Source organism: Ctenopharyngodon idella, chromosome 14 (genome assembly GCF_019924925.1).
Source record: "Ctenopharyngodon idella isolate HZGC_01 chromosome 14, HZGC01, whole genome shotgun sequence".
Classification (NCBI taxonomy): domain Eukaryota; kingdom Metazoa; phylum Chordata; class Actinopteri; order Cypriniformes; family Xenocyprididae; genus Ctenopharyngodon; species Ctenopharyngodon idella.
Window position 1 is genome coordinate 15308419 of NC_067233.1, and position 18166 is coordinate 15326584.

The window sequence follows — 18166 nt, forward strand, 5'->3', positions numbered from 1 at the left end:
AGACATTGTAACTTTTACATTTGGTCCCCCAAATCTTTGAGTAAAAATGGTAACTTGCATGAAAATCAGCATCAACTTTACTCACAGCAGCTCAAATACACCATTTCAAACCCACACTCAGTTGGAGCAAGTTCACTAAGATAATCCCAGCATTTTGGGCTCATTGTAACCAGGAGTGCTGACCTGCACGAACATACTGGGGCCAAACCCTTTGTGTCTCCTGCTTTCACCTAAAACGCACTGCACTTGTCAGTGAATGGGCTCACATATGGCACTTCTATAGTATGTGCTGAGCTGGCGACCCTGTCCCCCTGTCCCGCGAGCCCATCAGAAGGCATTCCACGCGCACCGCGCGCACAATGGCGGGTGCGCGCATAGGCGTGCGCGCACGCGGTGGTCGATATAAAACTGAAGCGCCAGGTTCTCTCAAAGCTCCACGCGAAACCGGCGTTAAGGCCACTCTCGAGCTCAGTGACTAAAACGGTAAGATCCCAAATTACATCTCACGGAGCTCATGGCACAATTATAAACTTATTATGGTCTACTTTACAAACATCATCTCAGTATGGCCACATTATGCGATTGGTTTTGATTTAAATCTAACAATTTTATTAACACTTTATTAATACATTTTATTAATAATAAAATGCCTAATGATATAGAACACAGTTCTAATACTAACAAATGATTATTTATTTGAGTTAATTTCACAATTTGTATCTAATTATTTTCATTGATATTTACTATGTTTTCTGTTTTTTTTCCCCCTCTGTTTGTTTTTAGATATAAAAAAAAAGATGTATAGGTTCTCTCGATACGGTATGATGCAGCCCATGTTCAGCTCTGGCATGGGAATGGCTCCTTTCTTCAAGGTAAACTGTCAGTAAACGCTTACATTCAGTCACTTTTGAAATTGCCTATCTTAAATCTCAAAAATGTATTTGTTATAATGCATCTGGATCAATACAACATGCTGCCACTAATTTCACATGCCAAACAAACCCATTTAAGTCATTTATTTGAGTACCTTTTGCATATATATTATAAGAAAACAACATTTTCACACACTTTACATTTGTGCTTCCGCTGTCCCAGGTGACTGTGTTTGAGCAGGAACACTTCCAGGGAAAATGTCAGGAATTCACCTCAGAATGCTGCAACATTCAGGAGTGTGGCTTCGACAACATCCGTTCTATTCGTGTGGAGAGTGGCGCGTAAGTCATAGTGTTAAATGAATGTGCACTCAGGAACTTTTCATCCAATAGTATGTGCCTATGTATGACTGGACATTCTTTTTCAATAGCTGGGTAGGTTATGAGCACCATGACTTCCAGGGACAGCAGTTCATCCTGGAGAGAGGAGAGTATCCTCACTGGGATGCCTACTGTGGAAACCTGTCCTACCACGTGGAGAGACTCATGTCTTTTAGACCTGTCTACTGCGCCGTGAGTTATTTCCTTTCTCAAAGTAGAAATCCTAAAAGTACACAGTATTTTGTGCTGGCTGATACTTAATAATTATTCATCAAGTGGAAGTGTCCATAACAGGATTTATTTAGATAAAGCAAGTAGCATTCGACTGGTCATGCGACCTCAACATGGCAGCTCCAATGAGGCGACCCACTCCATGAAAAAAATCAAGAATCAAAGTCAAGTCAAATTTATTTGTATAGCCCTTTTCAAAGTACACACTGTTTGAAGAAAATCTTGATGTTAATGTTTATACTATCTTAATATCTTAAAGCCTTATAGACACATTTAGCAGATTAGAAACAATATAGTTTACATTTTGCAACGATACAAGCAATCAGGCATTTGAGATTTGCTATATAGTATATTTACCATTTTGCGACAACATAAACGATCATACTGCCAAGATTTGCTATATAATATATTGCTTTACATGAGTGTACAGTATGCAAAATTGGATGTACTATATATCCAACTTTTAATATATCACATTCTGTGACACTATAAACAATCAAGCAGTTGAGATTTTCTGTATAGTAAATATTTTATCATATTTATAGCTTTTATTAGACTACTGATATGACTGGAGTCTCTCATGTGATGTACAACATATTTATTCAAAACAACTACTTATTTATTCACTATTTATTATCTCTTGAACTTTAATAAGGTAAAAAATGAATGCCTGCAGCTTTATATATTGTTGTGCGATATATAATCACTTAAGTATGTGGATATATGGGTTCAAACTCTCTCTCGCTCTCCCCTCAGTCTCACCAGAGCAGTCGCATGATCATCTACGAGAAGGAGAACTTCTTGGGCCGCAATGCGGAGCTGTGTGACGACTACCCCTCTCTGCAGGCCATGGGATGGTGTGGCCCTGAAGTGGGCTCCATGCATGTGCAGTGTGGCGCGTGAGTCTCTTCTTTATATTTTCTCTGTATTTATTTCCTTTCAGCACAGAAATACCTGACCCTCATTTCTCCATCTATGCGTGTAGTTTCGTGTGTTACGAGTTCCCAGGATACAGGGGAAGGCAGTACATCATGGAGTGTGAGAGGCACAGCGGAGACTATCAGCACTGGAGAAACTGGGGTTCCCACAGCCAGACCCCTCAGATCCAGTCCATCCGCAGAATCCAGCACTAAGAGCTCAGACTCACCGGGGGACACTACACCAATCACCCTGCCGCCCGACAAACACGCTTTACACATACACTCACTGTTTTTCCTAATGAGTGTCTTTTTATTGCTATTCCACACCGCACACACATACCATCGTGTTTTACACGAGGGTGCCGATCACATTTATCGACAATGACTAATGTCAGGTGCTAAACAACACCTTCCCGAGGTGCTCAACACAACCAATGCAAACCAAGCTAAGTTAGGCCATATCCCTGGAGGGGGACTGGCTGAGAGCAGCTCAGGTGTAATGTGTAGGAGGAGGACAAAAACATCACAAATAAATGCTTAACAAATAAACCTGTGTTCACTTCAGTGACTCAGTTCTGTGCAGTTATTGTGTGTGAGGATGTGAGTAACATTTCATTATAACCAATCCATAATCAAGTTCATTAAACAACGACATTAAGTTTCAAATGAACACTAATGAGTTTGATGAGTTTCTCATATTTTCATATCAAAATCTTTGCACTTTTTGAGTGGTTGTAATAAGACTGTCGGTAATAATGGAGAAGTTGTGAATCCTGATTCATCACACATATGATGTAAACTCAGAAATCAGATTTGCTGGAGGTTTGGTTGAATTTCTCTAGTTGACAGGTGCTTTTTGCCTGCTGTCCAAGACAAATCAAACTTTGTCAAGTACATGATTTTATTCTTTCACTATACATGATTTAGTATTATCAAACATGCAGAAACTTGTATTTGAACACAAGAACAACTAAGGTCAGATCCATGTCTTTTTATTCTGAACATTCTGACAAGAAAACTGGACATTAATAGCAGTTTCATTATCTACAAGAAGGCACGATTGTCACACAAATAAACAACTTTAACACTCAGAACTTAAAACTCTAAAAATTTCTGATGCCTGAAACTGAAGCCACCAAAGTCAAAATAGCAAATACTGCCAACTGTTAGATTTGTGTGAACTGTTGAATTATATAAAGGGAAAAGGGTACCATGTTCTACAAATATGCATCGATACACATTTATTCAGAACTCTGATGCTAAACAGTAACAGAAATTTGTACATGCTTAACTAGATCCTAAACTTATCACATCAATTTCGTAGTCTTCATCCTCCTCCTCCTCTGTGCTGGGCACAATGTCCACAGTGACCGGCAGCACTGAGAAGGACTCGGACAAAGAACTAGAGACCTCCACGACATCAACTTCCTCATCCTCTGAACTGGCCGCCTCAAGAGGCACAGTGGGGTCCAGTGCATGTGAGACAAAAGGCATGTCTGACCTGTTTTTAAGCATGACGCCTTCTGTGCTGAATCTTTGAAAAGGAGAATCATTGAGAGAGTCAGCAGTCTCAAGTGTTGCTTTATTGTAGCTGTTCTCCGTCAATCTCTCTCCATTTGACATGCTACGGTCTGTGAATACATAATTACCAGAAAAAAGTTATAATAAAAAAATAATCATTATTTTCATGTTATTGCTAATAACCAATAAACAAATAATAATAGATTATCATTCTAATAAATATATATTAAAAAAATCACTTGTTTAAACTGCTATAAGTCTGGGTTATTGTTAAACTAAAACTATTAAAAATTGTTTTTGCTAACTGGAACAAAGCTGAAACAAAATAAATATAAATATTAAATTAAAAAACTTGAAGAAAAATTAGAAATGCTGTATTGGCAACTAACAAAAAAGTACAAAAATGACTAAAACTGAAATAAAAAAATGAATTGAAGATAAATAGAAATATTTAAAAACTAATAAAAATGACGAAAGCACAAAACAAAATATTAATAAATAATTAAAATAATATAAATAACACTGCGATACGTTAATTTAGGCATCAAAACAATATAAAGTAAAATCATTTTGAGATTTGCTACATATTACATTTAATTTAATTAATTTTAAGTGAGAACTAGATGACAACAAAGGTAATATAAATGTAAAATAGGGGAAATGAGCACGAGCAATTGCACATCCAATATCGCCCAAATCATTACAAAAATCTCTAATATCTGCAAATAACTGAATTATTTTGAGCTCTTACCTTTAGGCAGAGTATTCTGAAGGCATATGGTCATCTGGTTACCAGCGTCCTTCATTCTCTCTTTTGTCTTCTCATCTTTTTGGTTTATTCTGTTATTATTGTGTTCTTCAACCCTAATTCTACCACCTTTCTCTCCATTGTCAGTCATTTTTACCTCAACTCCATGTACTTGAATGTTTGTCAGCTGCTCCTCTCCTTTCTGTTTCATCACAGTCCACATTTTGTGATCTTCTCCCTTTTGCTCTTCCTCTCTGTTCTGCTGATTTTCCAAGATCTTTTTCATTAATTCAAAAGCAGAAAGAGCTGGACGGGATCCAGTGGTTTTATTATTTGTGACTGGCCATTTGGGTTGTGAAGTCTCTGTACTGCACTGCACCTTTAACGTACTTCTTTCAAGAAGAGTTTTGGTTGTGTTTCTTTTAGCATGACCCATTTGTCTCTTTTTTATAAGATTGGACTCTTTGCGATCATGCGACTCTGAGGATTTTGACCCATCTAAAGTCTTCTGTAAAGTTGTTTTTGTGGCACACTTCAGGTTTCGAGCATTGGCCGTGTTTATGACTCTCCTCAATGCGCTCGCAACACTGCAGCTTGAATCAGCTGTGCCTTTTTGCTCACCATGCCGCTTTCTAGTTCGTCCTTTTTTCTCTCTCGGTAGAGAAGTGTCCACCTTTGGCTTCTCTAGTCGTTCTTTTTTCCTTTCTCTCTTCCGTTTTGCTGGGAGCTCGTTTCTCCTAGGCAGTTCTTCGAAAATTTCCAGCTGCCTCTTCCTACTTTGGCTTCTGGTAATCCTGCCAGTTTTAGTCTTCTCTTCACCCTGCTGTGCTAGTGATTTCTCCATTGTCACACCTGACACCTGCCAATACCCTGATGGTTTCTGCGAAACTTGGTTATGAACAGATGAGACTTGTGGCCTGTTCTTGGATAATGAGGCTTTTGACCCCTGTGTTGTGTTCATAGAAGTGGCATGTGCATTGGATGTGTTTGTATGTCCACAGGTCTTGCTACCATCTGTTACGTTGGGCACCATCCCGTCTCGAACATCTGAATCGCTTATACCAACATGTTGCTCAAACGTTCTCAGAAAACTATCAAGTATGTCAGTCAGCTCACCTTCAGATTGTGGTTGGACTATACCAAGATCTGTGAGCTTAACCGAAGACTGCTCTCTTGCATTATCCACATTGGAATCTACAGTGACAGTATTTGTTATTCCGTGCTGATTGTTGGGCATGAAAGGGAGCTGTGCAATGACGTCATCTATTAGCCAGTCCATTGGCTGAGCGAGGCTGGTCTGATTGGTTGCTGGGAGAGGTGCGGTATGCAACAGGGATGGAGCTGGATGGTTCATGGTTTTCTGCTCAGGTGCTGATGTTCCACTGAAATTTCGGGAAACATTTTGTTGGGGCAAGGGACGTGTGCGGGGGCGACCTCTTCTTCTTGGAGGTGGAGCAGTATCCTACACAAAAAGTGACAAAAAAAGTTTTATTTCAGAGAATATTAGAGTAACTGCTTTGTTTAATTTGAAGGGGTCATATCATACATTTTGTTATATTTTTATATTTCATCTATTCAAAAGTTTGGGGTTGGAAAGATTTTCTTAACATAAGTCTCTTATGCTCACCAAGGCTGCATTTATTTGATCAAAAATACTGGAATGAAATAATATTAAAATTTAAAAAAACTGTTTTATATTTGAATATACTTTAAAATGTAATTTATTCCTGTGATGGCAAAGCTGAATTTTCAGCATCATTACTCCAGTCTTAAATGTCACATGATCCTTCAGAAATCATTCTTATATTCTGATTTGCTGCTCAAGAATCATTTCTTATTATTATCAATGTTGAAAACAACTGTGCTGCTTAAAATCATATTTTTACAGGATTCTTTGATTAATAGATAGTTCAAACGAACAGCGGTTTTTTTTTTTTAATTAGAAACTTTTGTAATGTTATAAGCTTTTGAAGAAATTTTTGTAAAATTATAAAAAAATTGACACGCAAGCATCATGTGTCAATGTTTTCCACATTATGGAAATTCGGAAAAAGACATTTTAGTCTAAATGAATGTCTTGTCAGATCTGGGATAATGTTTTGAGCACTGCAAGTTACACAATTACGTGATTTCAACTTGTAAAAAGCGTTCATGTCCTCGTGGAGCTCGTAATTACACCTTGTAAGATGGGAATTGTCTGAGAGCTCCTACCATGTGACTGCTGTACCACGCTGCAGATTCATTTAGGAGTTGAGAGTGGTGACATAGAAATGCATAATTCCCAGTCCGAGGACGTAAACAGCTCTGAATATAACGTCATGTGCTGTCATCTTGAGACTACGGTAATTACGACATGGTGTGAATGCAGCATATGTTTCCATGTATTCATTAAAGGGATAAGTTCACCCAAAAATGAAAATTCTGTCATTATTTACTCACAGTTGTTACAAACCTGTATGAGTTTCTTTCTTCTGCTGAACACAAAAGAAGATATTTTGAAGAATGTTGGTAATGAAACAGTTGACGGTAGCCATTGACTTCCATAGTACGAAAAAAAAAATACTGTCTGGTAGAGTTGTCAAAAGTACCGACTTGGTACCGAAGTCGGTACTTTTGACAACTGTACTAGACTATTTTTTTTCCTGAAATTTAAAAAATGTGATGCTTTGAGTGCTGTATAGCGGATTCATAAACACCTCTGATTGGCCGTTGTGTTGACGCGCTCATCAGACATGTCTATGATTAGCTTCAAAGTTCAACGCTTCAAAAACATGTTGTAAATAGTCATCAATGACGCTCTTCACCGAGCGCTTACACGGATACACATGGGAGCGTTTCAGTACTGTCTTGGTAACAACAATTCAGTACTGACTTGGTAACGAAGTCAGTACTTTTGACAACTCTACTGTCTGGTTAACATTCTTTAAAATACCTTCTTTTATGTTTTGTGATCTTCAGGTTTAAATTTTTGGGTAAACTATCTCTTTAAGCAGATGCTCTTATCCAAAGTAACACTTTTTAAGCTCTTTTTCCTCAAACGATCAAGGATATTGATTAATCATGATATGATTCATTTAAATAATTTATTCAAACCATAAAGTGAATAAAAATTGAAGATTTTTGTTATTTTAATGTCATACCTCCTTATCATACCTCCTCATCTGAAGATGTCATGAGACACCTACCTGACACACTGGTTCTACCAATTTGCTTCTGCTCCCTGTCTGTCTCTGTCTGGGTCTGGCCCTTGATGAAGACCTGCCTTTCTCTCCTTCCTCTTTCATTGCTCCTCTGCCTTGTCGTCTCCGTTTAAGCCTCTCTTGATTCTTGAACACTTGCCTTGTGTCTAGCACCCTGCCAACCCTACCTCCACCTTGCCCCATCCAGGCTGACCTCACCACCCTTCCGCACCTATTCATATTTTGCTCTCTTTTACAAATATTCAATACTTCTCCCTTCAGAGCAAATCCTTTGCTTAACCCAGCCCTTCGCCTCCTTCCTGCCCTTCCCACAGTTTTAATGTCCCCTCTCGTCCCTCTCTGACTCTGCTCCCTTTGCCCCGTGCCCTGTGAGATGTTAGTGTCAAGGAAGTAGTTGATAAAACCTGGGATATTGTTCTCAAACTCTGCAAATGCTTCTAAAACACACTCCTCGCCCCCTAATCTTGCCTGGTCCTGATTAGCCAATGGCTCAACATATGCACTATGAGAAGGGTGAGGGAGAGTTGGCAGTGGGGTTGCAGGCTGCTGGTATGAAGCTGCAGGGGGACATACGTAGACCTGGGGCAAACAGGCAGGTCCACTCACTGTAGGATACATAGCAGTTTCAGGGACCACATCCATGACTTGAAAGGAAGGCATGTTCTCTGGATTACCCTGGACGTTCTGAAGTGTTGCCAGGGTGATATCAGAGTCATCAGTGTACGTGCAGAGCCCCTGATCGCTCCTCCATGACGATGGGCCAATTACAGTTTCAATTGTTTCTTTGGGGTTTTGACATTCAGAGGGGAGTGTCGGAACAGTCTCGGTCTGGCACTCTCTCTCCGCCACCTCTTTTGTACACTCCTTCTGTGTGTTTTGCTCAGTTGCTGACCTCTTTGCTTCTCGTTGAGGTATGTTGATGCCTAGTTTGCAGGCTGCTAATAGGACTTCCTCTTTGTCCTCATTGAACTGACCTGAGTACAGAAGACTGACCAGACTGAGCAACGTGCAGGCCTCCACGGCTTGGACTTCAATCAGTCGTCTCTGTCCATTCCTGGGCAATGGCATGGCTGACAGAGTTCCACAGAGCCAAGGGCTGAAGGCAGACAACACACAGCTGTGCACTGGCACTGAAACACCTGGACAGGGGTGGAGAGAGTACAGCAATCTTAATGGAAGATGGAAAAAGATCGACTAATGAGCAGAGGATGGACTTCTATGAGATGCCAAACCTTGAGTCTGCAGCACAATGTCACAGAACTCTGCCCTGCTCTGCTGTTTTTGCAGCTCTTTCACGAGAAGCGCCTCGAACGTCAACATCTGTGACAAACGCAGGGATACACAAACACAAATGCAGAGCATTATAAATATGCAATGCCGTTTTTCCTTGCATCTTTGCACGAGTAAAGACACCTGTTTAGGGTCGGAACTGTGCACGGTGATCACATGGGATGTCGCGAGATGTGCAAAAAGTTGTTAACATGATGTCCTTTTCATGCACTCCAATGGAAATTATACGTAGATAAATATTTAATTGTGTTTTATCGATGTATGCAACTAAATTAGTTCCATGCTTGATATAGAAACGAACCCAGTCGTCAACAGTAAAAACAATCTCAACGAATAAAAACTAAATACTCACCTTCTGCCGTTATGACATGAGATACTGCAACAACGGCTGTCTTTTATCCAAATTTGTCTCTCCTGTGTGTGTCGAGGTCACTGGACTTTAAGAAAGGTCGCGCGTGCATCACTACAAACTCGTGGAGCTCTGCAGGCTTGCGTACACTGCCGCGCTGAACTGACTCAAACATTTCCAGAGTGGGTCTGACTGTCTGAGGATGTAGCTTTGCAAATAATCGCTTTTTCTTCTTTTTAATGTTTTAATTTAATTTATTTATTTTTATTATAGCTGTACTAGTGATGACTGCATAAAGAAAGGCACATTTTATGCGTCCCCATCAGAGAGAAAAAAATACTTTTTTACGTTTTCCGAAGAAAATGTTAATGGCGAACGTGCAAAACTGGACACGTTATTTTTAAGGACACGGTCATTTATAGTTGTTTATAGCATTTGGTCGTTTATATTATTTGTAGTCACAAACAGAGATGTTATTATCATTATTATTATTATTATGTAAAATATTTAATATTTATTTATTATTTTATTATGGATTATATGTGAAATATTTTTAGGCAGATATTTGAAATAAAAAAGCAAACAAAACAAAAAATGACAGCTGTTGACTGACAACGGGGGCGCGCCAATAAAATTTAGCAAATTACCGCAACATCGCGAGATTTCGGTAATCTACAGAGGTCGCGAGGTCGGCTCAGCTGACCAACCTCTCGTGCATTATTCCAGAGAGAAGCGCGTGCGCCCCGAGCGGTGAAAATAAAGGCGACTTTCTCACAAAAACTGATAATCAACGATATATCACAGGTATTGATACATTTTATCTATGGTATTTTATGGCAGTATATGTAAAAATGCGCATAAGTTGCGCGCTGTCAGTGGTTGAAGTCAGGGGCAGTGTGAAGAGTTAGCTTCTCGGCTACATTGTTAGCTCCTCAGGGTAATGTTCTAGATTTTTCCAACATATTTCAGCTGAAATTAATTGGCTGCTTTATAACTACCTAATAGACCAGACTTCAGATGTATTTATCTATTTAAAAAACTGGCGATGTTTGACAAGTGCACAGTAATATTCACAAATCTGTAATTTTTTAGATGTGATGACTGTCAGCAGTTACATTGACAAGTGTAGTTCTGCTTTGCATCGACATTATGGAAGTATTTCTTATTGTTTTGTGGTAGTGCCTCGATGTTAAACAATACAAATATTTTTTTTCAACAATTTGCCCTTAGAAAGTTTCATGTTTAAATAAGCATAATTAATAAGCATCGAGCTTGTAAGAGCTAATGTGCTTGTGTCTTTGCCCACCCCCACACCTGGCAAACTACACAAAGAGTAACTGCTTAAGAACTGTTTCAGGGTTTAGAAAGATTAACTCAAGTCATTGTCTCTTCCTTCATCCTAAGAGTTAATAAGCAACCTGAGTGCATGATTATGTAAAGTGTATTATTTAAACTTTTGCATGCAAGCTTATTATGTTATTTTTCTCAAGAATCGAGCCTTCTAATATTTGAAAGATGGCAGACACAGAGCAAAGGAGTCCACCTCCTCCCCCTCAGGCTGGACCTGTGGTAAGTACCAATTTTTTATGTCTTTTTTTTTTTTTTTTTTTTAATTATTCAGTGCCTTTTTAATTGCTTTATTTGAGAATTTAATTTATAATCTTGACTCATGAACACATTAATGTGTTACAGCAATTCCTCTTGAGTAATAAGCTGGAAACGGCTATGTGGCTGTCACGGCTGTTCACTGTCTACTGCTCCATCATGTTCATTCTGCCCTTGCTTGGGTGAGTCATGTTCCTTTACAAGGCACTTTCACAAGCTTCATTAAAAAAAAAAAACAACAACCTTGTGGACTCACACAAAGCTGCACACAAATCGTGATTATTTTTGGTCAGTATTGAAATCATGATCATTTAACATGATTATTGGTAGGAAATATGATCATGAGTCTTATTTCACTATATGAGTAATTTTAAATATCAGTGAAATGTCACAATTATCAATACTTAAGCAAAAACTAATACTAGGATAACTAATGTAAGTCAGTTACATAAAACAAGTAAACAGTCAGCATTACAATAACAACAAAAACTAATTACAAACAAAGTGGACAAATGGCTACAACAGAATGAAAATACATATTAAATAAACAGTGCTTTAAGTTCTTTAGGAAGATGTACTAACAGTGGTATTCAGATAAGTAATAGCTTACAACAGAAAATTGAATAATCAAATGTAAGATAACACTGCATAGTCTTACTGTACACATTAAATATAGCTTAATTATTATTTAAGCTACTTAAGTTATTCAGTCAAGATCTATGAGTGATTTTCCTTTAGGGCTGCACTATTAATCGCACGATAAGAAAAATAACATTGAAATCACGTTTAAACGTGATTCTTTGGGCGATTTATAAAATCGCAAAGGCTGCGATTATTTTTATGTATTTTTTTTTTTTTTTTTTGCTCAGCTTGTCAATGAACTATGGCTCCAAATGCTAATCCATCTGAAGGCACTGCGAGTTTGAGTCACTTATAATGTAGATTTGAAAAAGCAACACACGTCAAACATCTTTCCAGACATCAGAAGCATTTATTAACATCTTGTCCAACAAAAGACAACATTTAATAACACGTTTTTACTCAACTCTGTTCATAATGACAGTTGAGCATCCTTCTGTGAGATGATGTGGCTTCTTACTCAAAATAAGGCAGTCGTGTGTTTACTAGTCATGTATAAGCAACTACTGATCACAGAGCCATACAGCTCTGACAAGCTGCGCATAAAATAATCGCAGCCTTTGCCAAATTGCGAGCAGTTTAATTGTGATAAATCGTGCAACCCTTATTTTCATTTGTCATTTGTTGTTTGATTATCATTAATGACACAGACGGCACTATGAATATATTAGGCTGCTGTCATTTTAAGAGCAGCTGCGCGGATCCAATATACTGTTACACACAAGTTTTCTTTCTCAACTGTGTACGTTTACTTAAGACATAACCCACTGTGATTATGTGAATACTCTCCAAAATGACATTTTGAGATTTTTTTTTTTGTGTGTACGCGTTTAGCTGCGTATCTGAAGCCCATATGCTTATCCACGTTCGACTCGGAGCGCACGCACAGAAAGCCGCCTAGGGAACAGTGTCTCTTTTGCAGCTTAATGCGCTTTTAATAACACTGTTTAAAGTCAAACACATCCTGCAGTTTAGCAACAGTAGACTGCATTTTACAACACTCGTTTATTTGGCTGATGTGAAGTTTAGGCTATTAGTAGGGGTTAAACGGATCGTTGTTGATCCGTGATCCATACGGACCATGCCCCATAGTTCGGCACGCATGTGATTTGCGGATCAAGTGCAAGTTTCACCGTAATAGAGTAAAATGTTATCATTTGCTCGTGTTTTGTCTTGCTAGTTTACACATTAAATAGATTTAAAAGCATTCCAGTGCTAGAAGAGGCAAAACAGGATTTAATTCGGTATCGCACGCCACGTTATCTATGCGTACAGACGCACATACCCAAGGCACGCACACACAGAGAGGCGTGTTTTAGATAGCGAGCAAACTTGAATTGATTCATCTTTCACGTCCCCAAAGCACTTGGATGGATACGTACATGCATTATGTCAGTCAAAATACCCCTCTCGGCAAGTACTCTCGTAAACACATTCGGTTATGTCTTAAGTGAACGAGTTGAGAAAGAAATCGGATGTGTATCATTATCAGATCTGTGCGTGCATGGGGTCTTGCTCTTAAAGAGATAGCAACCTATATTTGCTGTTGTCTGTCATGTTAATCAAACAACAAAACACAGCTTTAACAAAGATGAATCAATATTAAATTTCTACAGTGAACATAGTGTTGTTTAACTATTACATTTCTGTACCCAAAATGAATACTACGACCTTATAGCTACTTTATTTTTAACTTTGTTGTATTTATCTATTCTTGTAATTAGTGTACAGTATTTGTTCTTTTTACAGTGTTAACTTGCCTTTAATAATGTTTTAACTTTATTAGTTAGTTAGTTAGTTTCTGCTGTGGTATCGGAGTACTTAAAGTGGGCTTTAAGTGATAAATGCAAAGTTACTCCCCACCCCCCCAATTCCATTTTTTTTTTTCATGCTGATCTGAAAAATGATCCAATCCGTGACATAAAATTCTCAATCCGTGATATGATCCGAACCGTGAGTTTTGTGATCCGTTGAACCACTAGCTATTAAGGAGGAAAGAAAGTTGAATGGAACACAGCAGTGGCACAATAATCGTTTTACCTCAATTATCTTGTTTTCATAATCGTTGGAAGCCAAAATCGAATTCAAAAATCAATTGCAAATAATTGCACACATTATTATGATGGGGACTATTTAGGGTAATAAGTACACATCCACGCTCACTCATTTAAAAAGGAAGTAAATGATTGGGAGAAGAATAATTGCTTTTTCTCTGTCTAGGCCCCAAGCAGCTGCTAACTTCTATCAGAGGGCATTGCTGGCAAACGCCTTGACCAGCGCTCTGCGTCTCCACCAGAGACTTCCTCACTTTCAGCTGAGCAGAGCCTTCCTGGCTCAGGCCTTACAGGAGGACAGCTGCCACTATCTCCTCTACTCCCTCATCCTAGTCAACTCCTACCCTATCACAAGTATCCTTTCTCGAAGACCCCTTCCTCTAGAAATATTTTAAGGGAAACTATCTTCTTTTATTTGTGTTATGGCATCATTTTGTCTTCATGCAGCCTTGACTTGTTTTGTCAGTGAGCATATTTCCTGTGTTCCTCTTCTCACTTCTCCACGCCACCACCTATAGTAAAAAAGTCCTTGATGTAAGTTTCTGCCCTTCTCATTAGCGTAGCTGTCTGAGTTGCGTTTTTTTTTTCATAATTCCATCATAAATTTTATTTTGTCTGTCATCTGTCCTCAGTCTGTGGGCCCAAACAGCCTTATGTTTGTGAGGAACTTTCTGAACAAGCTCACAGCCAATCAGCAGAACATCCTAAAGTTTATTGCTTGCAATGAGATCTTCTTGATGCCAGCCACAGTCTTCATGCTCTTCAGGTGAGTTTTCTTAACCCTGTAAAGCCTGACATAAAACAATAGTCAGAAAATCTAATTTTTCTTTTAAATGGTACAGTTTATTGAACCTTTATACAAAATCTTTTTTGCATATTTTTTTGCCGATGATCACATTTGATACATCAAGCTTTTATGACTCAGACAGTATGATATACTGTGAATATAAAGCTCATATTAGAGAGATGGGGAAAAAAAACACCTCAGTTTTATTCTGAGGCCCAAACTGTGCAAAAATATGTAATCTGGTGCATTTTTATGGCCAAAAAGATGAAATTCTGATAGCCTGTACTTTAAATCAATGATATCTAAAACAGTATATAACAGATTACTTGCATATTAATATATCAGTTGTCACTCAATGTATCTCCCAATTATGTCTTAGTAAGATGATATATAAATGAGTAGTTTTATGATCAAAGCTCTGTAGTTTTTATTGTGGGGGCAAAACATGTAATGTAATGCAATGCAATACAATACAATAATGATGTTGATTGAAGGATGTAAAATAAATGTTCCTCAAAAGCCTGATAATCATATTTGATACTCACTTTTAAACATGATTTTTCTAAAATATTACGCATGTATAATCAAATAAACCTAACAATATAAGAGTTATTCTTACATTTACTTGATAAAAACCAGTAAAGATTTTACAGCAAAAAGCGTACCACAACCTCAAGGTCGGAGTAGAATTATACTAAAATGACATTTACCTGATTAAAAAAAAAAGGTATAAACTACAAATCAGACAATAGAAGGCATGTAGTAGATTGTGTACAACAGTATTTGTCTCAAATATGATGCCGTAGGCTTTATTAGGTAAAAAAAAAAAAACAGAAAAAAATAGTGGTTTGGTACTGATAAAAATATTGATTAAATCCAAGCTGTGCTTCATGTAAAAAGATTTTTGGTTTGTGGTTCACAGTGGCCAGGGCAGCTTGCTTCAGCCCTTCATCTACTATCGGTTTCTCACTCTGCGTTATACCTCAAGACGCAACCCATACTGCAGGTAAGAATCTTGTATCTTATGTACACACTGAATAGTGTTATTTGTACACGTGCACACTTTACCCAAAATAAGGGGTAATGTATATTGTTCTCATTTCCATGATAAATTTAATATGTAAAGCCAGTTAGTTAATCTAAGATAAACTATTTAATCAGAAGTTTAAATACAGTATTTATTTTAATTTTTTAAATATATATCAGTGTTTGATTTGTGTTTTGTCCTGTCAGGACTCTGTTCACCGAGCTGAGGATTTTACTGGAGCATTTTGTGATGAAGCCCAGCTGCCCTGCCTTCTTCAGGAGGATGTGCCTCAACAGCATTGCTTTCATTAGCCGCCTTGCACCCACCGGTGTTTAACTGCTCTCTTTGAACATTCACTCACCACTACACACAGTTCACAGATTGGGACAGTTTTAAGATTGACTTACAAGCAAGATGGCCAAGTCTGATCGCTCAGAGATTGATGTCCTCCTTTGCACTGAGGCGTTTGCTATGTTTGGAGAGACTCTCAATCTGACAGACTGAATCCAAAAAAAAAAAACAAATCAGCCAGAAGATGCATCTCTGTGCACCGTTGTCTTTTAAAGGGGTACAATTGGTTTGTTCATTAGAGCTTTTATATTGATTTTTGGGGGGTAGAGAGAAGCTCTTGAGATATTGAATCTTAAATGCTAGGGTAAATAGATATAGCTTTTAATAGCTAGTCTTTCTAATGAGTTCACACAACACTGGGAAATCGAATTTCAGCTGTTATCGTCTTTACTTCAGTTTGATTCCATTTTTATGTTCTTGCTAAGATTTTTTTTAATTGTAATGGATTACTATGAAAATCTTAGTGTACCTTGCCCCCAAGCATTTCCCAAATGTTGACAATGATCTAAATGCCACATGAACATTAAGTTTGATGTTACTTCAGGATGCCTTTTTCATGTGAACAGGTGACTAAGGTGTCATCAGATATCCTGTGTTTCTCATCTATCACATAGAGAGCCCTATACTTAACTGTTCTTTGCCTTCAATGCTATTTATTGTCAGGGCAAGTTGTAACTGCATTTGAGAATTTGTCGATTATTTGCTTGTTCAAGGCATGTTGTCTCTATATTTATTGCCTCTGTTTATAACTATGGTCTGTGCAGAAGAATAAAATCTATGATCTAATATTAAATTGTAAATAACATTTATGGTTTAATTTCAGTCTTTGAAACAGTTACAGTTACTGAACAATGTATTGTAAGCAATAGCTTGCTTGAGACTTAAGGTGATGATACACAGGGCAACTTTTTGAGCAATGTTGCCGAGTGATCTTGGTCACTTTCCCATTTAGAATGGGCAACAAATTTCTATCTGGATACTTCAGATTGAAATTTGTTGCCCATTCTCAAGGGGAACGTGACCAGGGAACATGACCAAGCAACTTAGCTTGGCAACATTGCTCAAAAAGTTGCCCTGTGTATCATCACCTTTAAAGCTGATGTGTAACTGATCATTTAAAATACCAAGAGTAGTAGAAAAACCATTAGATCGTTCAAGGATAACTGATGGTTTCTGCTGTACCTTAAGTGTTACTGTTCAGCCAATATGGTTACAATAATACTGGACAATATATTGTGATCTATATTTTAACATTAAGATTTAATGTAGTTCATAAGTAGGATTACAAATGCTGGAAAGGTTTGTGGTTGAGATGTTTCCTCTGGGATAAAGGATTAAGCAGGTCTGCAGAATTTGCATATGCAGAACTATTTGAAGTTTTTGCTTCATGATTTTATGAATAGAGCTGTTGTTGCATTCCAAGATAATGGAACAGTTGAGCAATGTTCAAATACAGCAACATGCTGTCAAGGACTATACATGTCATTGCCATGTAATGAACTAAAAAAAAATTAGTTGGTAACTAAAAGCAACAAAACAAGGTCATGCTGTATTGAGACCAAAGCATATAATTTCTGCATTCCCATTTCCAGCAAAAGAATAATTATGACTTTCCAAAAGATATAGATGGCACTGAGAAATGTCAAATTAGGCAATCACAGAGCATTCACCCATTTTTGTAATGTATTACCAGGATGAAGTACATTATAAAACCATTTTAATGTGGTTACATTTTAAACTGTCTATTGTAACCAACGCTGCACTTCAGTCATGACAATGCAGCACAGCCTCTATAGAATATATTGTGTACTAGATTTCTCCCAACATTCAGAGCTCTTCAGCACTTCACAGTAAGTTAATGTTAACAGAACCTCTCTTTAACAGCATTTCATTCTATGCAATATTTAAGCTTAATGCTAACTTCAATATTTAGTAATATTAAAATCAGTAGTTGTATCTCTTCATATTTAATGGACCTAAGCTAACATTAACAACAAAGAGCTGTATTTTTATATCATGTGAACAGATACTCCAATAAATGTATTACTTGATAATTGCTTTTTGGGCCTTAACATTAACAAGCACTTCATGTTGGTAAGTTAAACAGGGTTTAAAAAAAAAAAAGTTCTATCATAGAACACTACAGTCCATGAGACCCCCCCCTCAACCTTGTCTAAAACTTAAGGGGGAC

The 18166-nt window shown here is 37.7% G+C and overlaps 3 protein-coding genes across 5 annotated transcripts; 2 read left to right on the forward strand and 1 right to left on the reverse strand.

Moving 5' to 3' along the window:
• Positions 1–345: 345 nt before the first annotated feature.
• Positions 346–2976, forward strand: cryba1l1 (crystallin, beta A1, like 1). Its single transcript, XM_051860855.1, has 6 exons — positions 346–483; positions 784–872; positions 1096–1214; positions 1304–1445; positions 2241–2383; positions 2470–2976. The coding sequence occupies exons 2-6, from the start codon at positions 798–800 to the stop codon at positions 2615–2617; spliced, it is 627 nt and encodes a 208-aa protein (XP_051716815.1). The 5' UTR covers positions 346–483; positions 784–797; the 3' UTR covers positions 2618–2976.
• Positions 2977–3380: 404 nt separating this feature from the next.
• LOC127494197 (uncharacterized) lies at positions 3381–10035 on the reverse strand. 3 transcript variants are annotated; one of them, XM_051859909.1, is made up of 5 exons: positions 9516–10035; positions 9106–9193; positions 7859–9012; positions 4677–6135; positions 3381–4035 (listed from the first exon to the last, which is right to left on the reverse strand). In XM_051859909.1, the coding sequence occupies exons 2-5, from the start codon at positions 9191–9193 to the stop codon at positions 3692–3694; spliced, it is 3045 nt and encodes a 1014-aa protein (XP_051715869.1). In that variant the 5' UTR covers positions 9516–10035; the 3' UTR covers positions 3381–3691. The 3 variants fall into 3 exon arrangements, with proteins under 3 accessions (XP_051715869.1, XP_051715870.1, XP_051715867.1); XM_051859910.1 differs by lacking the exon at positions 9516–10035 and having other exon boundaries at positions 8480–9012; positions 9106–9360; XM_051859907.1 differs by lacking the exon at positions 9516–10035 and having other exon boundaries at positions 9106–9360.
• Positions 10036–10162: 127 nt separating this feature from the next.
• On the forward strand, positions 10163–16780 carry tmem33 (transmembrane protein 33). The gene is made up of 8 exons (XM_051859912.1): positions 10163–10316; positions 11003–11081; positions 11205–11299; positions 13977–14164; positions 14277–14344; positions 14443–14576; positions 15520–15603; positions 15831–16780. Exons 2-8 carry the CDS (start codon positions 11028–11030, stop codon positions 15958–15960), a joined length of 753 nt encoding a protein of 250 aa, XP_051715872.1. The 5' UTR covers positions 10163–10316; positions 11003–11027; the 3' UTR covers positions 15961–16780.
• The last annotated feature ends 1386 nt before the right edge of the window (positions 16781–18166 follow it).

Excerpts from the sequence above, each read along its gene's own strand:
- cryba1l1 (XM_051860855.1), top strand. The coding sequence starts at position 798 with ATGTATAGGTTCTCTCGATACGGTATGATGCAGCCCATGTTCAGCTCT. Across the intron at positions 1,215-1,303 it reads ATTCGTGTGGAGAGTGGCGC|CTGGGTAGGTTATGAGCACC; the intron begins GTAAGTCATAGT and ends CTTTTTCAATAG. Across the intron at positions 1,446-2,240 it reads TTAGACCTGTCTACTGCGCC|TCTCACCAGAGCAGTCGCAT; the intron begins GTGAGTTATTTC and ends CTCTCCCCTCAG.
- LOC127494197 (XM_051859907.1), bottom strand. The coding sequence starts at position 9,235 with ATGCTCTGCATTTGTGTTTGTGTATCCCTGCGTTTGTCACAGATGTTG. Across the intron at positions 6,136-7,858 it reads TGGTAGAACCAGTGTGTCAG|GATACTGCTCCACCTCCAAG; the intron begins GTAGGTGTCTCA and ends CTTTTTGTGTAG. Across the intron at positions 4,036-4,676 it reads TCAGAATACTCTGCCTAAAG|ACCGTAGCATGTCAAATGGA; the intron begins GTAAGAGCTCAA and ends ATGTATTCACAG.
- tmem33 (XM_051859912.1), top strand. The coding sequence starts at position 11,028 with ATGGCAGACACAGAGCAAAGGAGTCCACCTCCTCCCCCTCAGGCTGGA. Across the intron at positions 11,082-11,204 it reads CCCCTCAGGCTGGACCTGTG|CAATTCCTCTTGAGTAATAA; the intron begins GTAAGTACCAAT and ends AATGTGTTACAG. Across the intron at positions 14,165-14,276 it reads CAACTCCTACCCTATCACAA|TGAGCATATTTCCTGTGTTC; the intron begins GTATCCTTTCTC and ends TTGTTTTGTCAG.